Here is a 7085-nt window from a genome sequence, read left to right as displayed (position 1 = left end):
TTAAGGTACTTGGAAACTTGAAATCGCGCCCAGAGCCAAAAAAATTTGAAAAAGTTGCATAAAATACTCTATCATTTATGCTAATTCACTAAATAATTTTGGGCCCCCTTCGAGCTCGCTCCCCCTAATGGGAGGGGGGGCTTGGGGTGCGGCAGTTACGGTCCTGTCAATACCTATATCTGTAGGTACTGCTCGTTCAACTGGAAAGTTAGGGCACATTGCATTGAAACAACAGTGGCGTAATCCTACCAGTCTACTCACAACTTTCCAGCAATCCTAATTGAAAACTGACTCCAAGCCAAGCAACAGTATTTTATAATTTTTTTTCATAAATCGATTTCTCAATATTTTTGTGGGGGTCGCAAGAAGGCTAGCTGGGGGCCGCATGCGGCCCTCAGGGCCACGGTTGAGAATCACTGGTTTACACCGTATCCTATACAACTTCTCCATATTGCTCTTCGACTAAATTACGGCCCTAATAGGGGGATGGCGCCATACCATGCTATTTTCCAAAACGCGTTATTCGAGAAAACAGAGGATTAGTATCGCGTTTCCTTATCAATACTATCATTTTCACCCCATGGTGTGGACGAATGCTTATGGTATCGAGAATTGGATACCTGCTGGTATGCGTCAATATGAATCAAGCTCGTCACCTATCACATAGCTCAATTTGCACCTTTTTATAATCCATCCAATCAGGATCGTTTTCACAACTACTTACTTACTTGAGTACTTTTAAAGTCAGTCAATTCTACTTCTACTTCAAGTAGTTTTAGGTTGCTCATGAAAGAAGTACTTCTACTTGTACTTGAGTAGATTTTTTTCGTCGCTACTTCTACTTCTACTTGAGTAGCTTTCTTGACTACTTTGACCACCTCTGGGCATACCTCACGACCCCCCCCTCCATTTTTCGATTCGGACATCAAACACTCATCTTCGGCTCAAACGACGTGAGCGGATATTACATCGAGTGCAGAAAAAAGTATGGCAATGTGCGGGGATACTACGTGGGGACGGAACCAAGAATCGTTGTCCATGATACAAATATGCTGAAACAGATAATGATAAAAGATGCGCACAGTACCTTTCCCAACAGAGTCGACGTCACGACGATGCCAGTGGAAAACATCCTGACCTCTGGCCTTGTTTTTGCGACCGGAAAACAGTGGGAGCGTATGAGATCAAAGCTGACTCCTGCATTTTCCTCAGCTCGATTACGTGATATGGGTCGTATCGTCGAGAGATGCATTGACGCCATAATGCAGAATGTTGCTGGCCTAGTTACGAGCGATAACGAGATTAAAGTAATCGACATTTTCGCAAAGTTCTCGTTGGACGCCATTTGCGCTACTGCTTTTGGCCCACATGGAGTGGTCGGGTCATCGGTGTCTCGCGTCGCAGATTTGTTGGACAATGAACCACCCAAAGCAACTCATCTGGTTCTCCTTCGTGTATTTCCAATGCTTCGCAATGCTATTCTTTCGGTTTTTGCGAGTCGCAGAAGAAAATAATTCAATACCTGACTGCATTTTGTCGACGTGTCGCCAAAGAAAGAGACGAGTCTACATTTCCCAGCCCGAGAGATCTGATGCAGCTCATGTTGCAGTCTCGATTGGGCGCCATTGACGACGGAACAAGCAAGGGCCTGACACAGCATGAAGTAGCCGCTAATAGCATCACGATGCTTCTCGCCGGGCGGAATACTCTTGCAAATTCTATGAATTACCTGGCATACAATTTGGCGATGCACGGCGAGGTGCAAGAAAACTTCGGAAGGAAATCGACCAGTATTTTGAAGAGCACAAAAGCCTAGGCTGGGAAGTGGTGAACAAAATGAAATACCTGGAGATGTGCATTGCTGAAAGTATGCGGTTATATCCCCCTATAGCACGCACATTTCGCAAATCTGAACGACACGTTGTAGTTGGCGACACCCTGGTGTCGAAGAGTACTTGTGTTGACGTTCCGATCCACGCTTTATCGCGAGATCCTGAACTGTGGAAAAATCCACTTCAATTCGATCCCGAGAGGTTTAAAGATATGACTGAAGTGGATACCATGGTGTATCAACCATTTGGAAATGGCCCGCGTGTGTGCATCGGGAAGCGGTTTGCCTTAATGGAAATAACGCTATTTGTAACGAGGTTGTTGCATGATTATGTTCTCCTGCCGTCAGAGTCCACACCCACTCTACCATTAGACCTCAAATATAATCTCGCAGTCACTCCGAAGTGTCCAGTAATGCTAATGATGCACCAGCGATCTAAAGTTCATAGCATCTTGTCAACAATCTAATAACTACACTATCATAAATCAATTTTCGCTATGACTAACGACACATCACCTCTTTCATTCCAAGTTGATATAACCTTTGCAGTGTAAAATTATTCTAGAGCAGTGATTCCTAACACAACCGCGGCTCACAGTGCCGCATGCGGCTCCCCGGTAGCCTTCTTGCGTCAATGTCTAAAGCCGTCTAAGACCGCTTCAGGTAACCGGAAAGAGAATTATTACAGACCAGCGTCAAACTCGTGAATGAATACCCACCAGACAAGGATATATCTTGAGTTCTGCTGGTCACAGACCTTTATAGATCGTATCTCTGATATCTCCAATATTACTCAGCGTATAATCCCCGAAAACTTATGCATTAAGTGCTGGAATGTGCGGTGCGTCTATCTATGCTAAAATAACCGAAGAATCTATAGCAGTCCATGTGCATGCTTTTGAATTCGCTGGATGGTGAGATCCAGAGGTAGGCTACGCTAGCTACCTATAAATTGTCGTGACAAGTAGCCTACACGAGTGTTTTCATGCGGCTCCGACATCCAAAAAGGTTGGGAAACACTGTTCCAGAGTATTATATGTGCTTCACCAATCGATACATATATTATGTCTATATAAATAAATATTGCTGTATATTTCTGTGCCTGTCATGTCCGATATTGATATTGCAAAATAAATGTATGCCAAAGTTCAGCTGATGATAAATGTATGCCAAAGTTCAGCTGATGGTAAAAGTATGTCAAAGTTCAGCTGACGTTCTATGTAATGTATGCCAAAGTACAGCTGATGGTAAAAGTATGTCAAAGTTCAGCTGACGTTCTATGTAATGTATGCCAAAGTTCAGCTGATGGTAAAAGTATGTCAAAGTTCAGCTGACGTTCTATGTAATGTATGCCAAAGTACAGCTGATGGCAAAAGTATGCCAGAGTTCATCTGATCGTGGGAGACCCTGGCGGAACACATTCCAGCACTTAACGACCCAATACATTCCTCGTCAACCGAATATTTGTATCGCAAAGGGTGTGAATAGGGCTGCGCCCTGTGATTTGAATCGATTTATTACCACTGCTGATTCTAATCGATTAATGAGCAGCGGTGGTAAGTAATGAAGTACTTCTACCTTTCTAAAGTACTCAAGTAGGTTCCTCTACTTCTGGTACTTACTCAAGTTGAATTAATTTTTGCTACTTCTACTTCATAATAATTTGTGATCTACTTTCTTAATTTTCGCTAATTCCAGTTGGTCAAGTAGAAGTAGTTTAATGCTGCAATCAGAAAGATAGCCTGGGGAATTTCGGGGCTGTTTTCACGGAGTACCAGCATTTACTTTTCAAAAAGTTATCAAATAAAGACCAGAATTTCCGTTGCTCTTCGCGCACAGTCGATATGGAGTGGCAAATATGTTTTAACGAAAGCATCGGTAATTTTAATTTAGGTAGCGGGATGTGTGGTTCAGTTCACACCGCATTGTTGCCATCTGAAATATTATTTCGCAATCTAGCTATCACCTATAGTGTCTATATGTCTCCTGCAAAATCGCCTTTGGAGAATATATTACCGAATAAATACGTGATTCCAAACCGAAAACTTGGTACACTGTTACATGATATCATCGAGAAGTAGCCTCATGACCGTTTTCGGTATGGTACACTGTCAAAATTAATACGAACATTTTGCGTAAAATTTACTGAGGAATAGGCTGATCAAGCGATCAGCTGTTAGCCGCCATCGAAAACGAAACAGCTATCGCGCTTGACAGGGGTTGTAATTGTAAACAAATGGCCTGAAGGCCACAATTGCACGGCGAAATTGACATTGAAGAATATAAAATGGAACTAAATATTTGAGTGCAAACCGAGGATGTTAGTAAACCGTTTCATGATATCATCATCTCATCAACTATCTCAGTATGGAACACAGTTAGCGTTAACACAGATACACCGGCTTTTGCGTGAAATCAGCAATGCGTTAGGTAGGCTAAGTGTCAGATCAGCGCACATCTCTACCATACTCGACCTTGATAACGAAATTGCTGCCCGAATCATTGAGTACCAACCTTGAGACTTGGCACAGCGTTCGATACTAAAATCAAGACATACCATGCAAAAGCTCATGACGCATCTAGCTAAGGGGCATCGTTAAAATCAATGGAGACCAATACCGGCTTTGCGTAAAATATGTTTGCGATAAATGACGAGTCGACTAAGGGAACGAAATTACCACTAACATAGTTCAGTGAGAAACTTGAAACTTGGTACAGCGTTCCATACTAACATTAAGACTCACCGTACCAAATGTCATGACCGATCTCGGTATGGAACATCGTCAAAATCAATGGACACCAATACCAGCTTTTGAGTAAAATCTGTTGCGATACATGACGGATCAGCACACACTCAACTTCGGCAACGGAATTACTACCCTAACCTTTGAGTAGAAACCATGAAACTTGTGACAGTTTTAAATACGACCATCACGACATGACATACCAAGTTTCAAGAATTATCATGGAGTGAAACACCATCAAAATCGACCTATACCAGCAAAGATCGACTCAACGCATATGACGGTAACCGAGTTATTCAGATATATATACTATTGTTACATCACACTTTAAGGGCAACTAGGCTATGTTGCCCCGGTTGCTCGATAATTTTTTTAATAGGAGAGAGTAAAACACGGTTTCTTTATTATGCGCGAGAGAATAGACAGTGAAAGCTTGTTATGGGCGCTACCGGGTCATGCCCCGGCTAGGCATTCGCAAAGCGAAAACACGGAGGAGAATTCGATTTTCGCAGAGACTTCGCTATATATGGGCTGGGCATTTACAAGCGAAAGGACAAGAAGAATACGATTTTCGCTGTGATTTCGGTGCGTCTATAAATGGTAAAGAATTGTTATTGAACAGAATTTTAGGTGGGAAAATGCCCCAGTTGCCCTATAGGACGAGCCGCCACTGATGTTTTGGCTCCTATCTCACGAGCACTTGGAGACAATATGCCGCTAAGTGTATTCTGATTACCGATTGTGATTAAAGAGTCAAATCGCGAAACTGAATGACGTCGAATGTCCGCAAACATGAGCGTGTGCGTGCGTGCAGGCGTAACTGATTTCCGCTGATTAATTCGAAAAACATCGAAACCCCTTATTTTTCGGCTGGCTACACGCCTGATCACTTTAATTTTGCAAGGAGGACTTAGAGCGAGATATCATGTCGGCATTAATTCCAGTATCAGCTACTCGTCCATTCAGTATCCCAAACCTAAACAGAAGAGTGGCCAAAAAGGAATAGTAAGTCTTCGAAGCTACCGGGAAACGACGACCAACCTTCCGACTCTCTACGAAGCGCTGCTTAGGTACTTACTATTCAGACAACTTCTGTGGAAGCATAAAGAGCATTCAATGCATGTCGACTCTTTTCTACAAAACTTCGGTCCCGGTTACAGGCATCCATGCTAATACCAACACATCTCTGTTTCTTAGACGGCTCAGTGCTTACGTTGCGCATGCGCAGCGGCATTGCTCACCTTCACCAACCCTCATGTAGCCTATGATTTGAATCGAACGAATATAGGCGATGAGTTTATATTCTCATGGGTGTGTGTATATATTCTACACTGTATGTGTGATTTGGGCCTATTGTAGCCTACCATATCAATTCGAGGCTTCGTATTCAATACTTTATTCTGGCCCACATATTTTATTAACAGTTTTACCGGGGATAGCTATATTTCTAGATCTACCAGCGTCGTGATCAAGTCACTGCCTTCGAGTCACGAGTCATTTCGAGTCATTGTCAATTTGGCCTCGAGTTAAGTAAAGTCAATCGATTTTTGAAGGTGACTCAAATTGAAATTTCGAAGTATGAGTATTCATGATCCTTCAAAGTCATTACATTTTGCTAGATGCATTAAAGGCAGATTAATAGGCCGTTTATATTGAATAAAATAACGACTATACAATTATATATACATGCCAAAATGAGTTCATCCGACCCGAGAAGTAATTCTGAGTAGAGATTGAAAAATTCGTGTACTATATACAGCACATTTCTCGAATTTGTAGTAACAAATACTTCTAATAACTATTCCTTCGGGATAGCAAATGTCGAGTATGGCACCCAAAGTATGGCATCCAATTTCGAAAATGCGAAAAAGCGCATATATTGAGTTAAGAGTTGCTAATATTTTGAACTGGGGCGGCCCCGCGATAGATAGATGAAATATTTATTAAATTCGTCTCACCCGGATTTTTTTTTCAAATAATCGGTTTGGACAGGAAAAGGACGATACGACGATACGAGTTGTCATATAGTCAATCCCTTCCCGCGTCTGATCTCAATGTTTTAATCAGGCAGTAGAGTTTGCCAACCCTGCACTATATGCTGCACTCTGTTACTATCAGCCAAAATAAAGGATCGAATACTAAGCCTCGAAAAGTTGAAAGAAATTTATATCGTACAATACGCTACTAACCGTCTACACATCCATGAAAATATATACGCATAAACGTTATTCGTTCGATCTAAATCATACAAGAGGTTTGGTCAAGTTGACCAATCAATCTGTCTTTTACACCAGTGGTTCTCAACCTTTTTCACCTCGCGGACCGGTAAAATTTCAAAAAATGTCTTGCGGAACGGTGAACTTTCGAAAATTGAAATAAAGCCAAAATGGAAATATGCAACCGTTATTTGCAATTGTATGGTGCTGGAAAGTGACTTTTAGAAGGTTTTGATCCTAATAAATTATTATCTTCATGAGTCTGCTGAGTGGAGGTATAATTGCCTTGTCCAG

General features: G+C 41.9%; 1 protein-coding gene across 1 annotated transcript; it reads left to right on the top strand.

The window, feature by feature from the left end:
- The first annotated feature begins 1064 nt into the window (after positions 1 to 1064).
- On the top strand, positions 1065 to 1816 carry LOC145454316 (cytochrome P450 3A24-like). Its single transcript, XM_080332309.1, has 2 exons — positions 1065 to 1454; positions 1505 to 1816. Exons 1-2 carry the CDS (start codon positions 1065 to 1067, stop codon positions 1814 to 1816), a joined length of 702 nt encoding a protein of 233 aa, XP_080188435.1.
- Positions 1817 to 7085: the final 5269 nt, after the last annotated feature.

Source organism: Botryllus schlosseri, chromosome 13 (assembly GCF_051294905.1).
Source record: "Botryllus schlosseri isolate E-star chromosome 13, Bs_hap1, whole genome shotgun sequence".
In the NCBI taxonomy this organism is placed as follows: domain Eukaryota; kingdom Metazoa; phylum Chordata; class Ascidiacea; order Stolidobranchia; family Styelidae; genus Botryllus; species Botryllus schlosseri.
The sequence above is the reverse complement of the archived record's forward strand: the minus strand, read 5'-3'. Positions and strand labels throughout refer to the sequence as shown.

Coding starts and splice junctions, on each gene's coding strand:
- LOC145454316 (XM_080332309.1), top strand. CDS start 1,065: ATGATAAAAGATGCGCACAGTACCTTTCCCAACAGAGTCGACGTCACG. Junction 1,455..1,504: donor CTCATCTGGTTCTCCTTCGT/GTATTTCCAATG, acceptor TGCGAGTCGCAG/AAGAAAATAATTCAATACCT.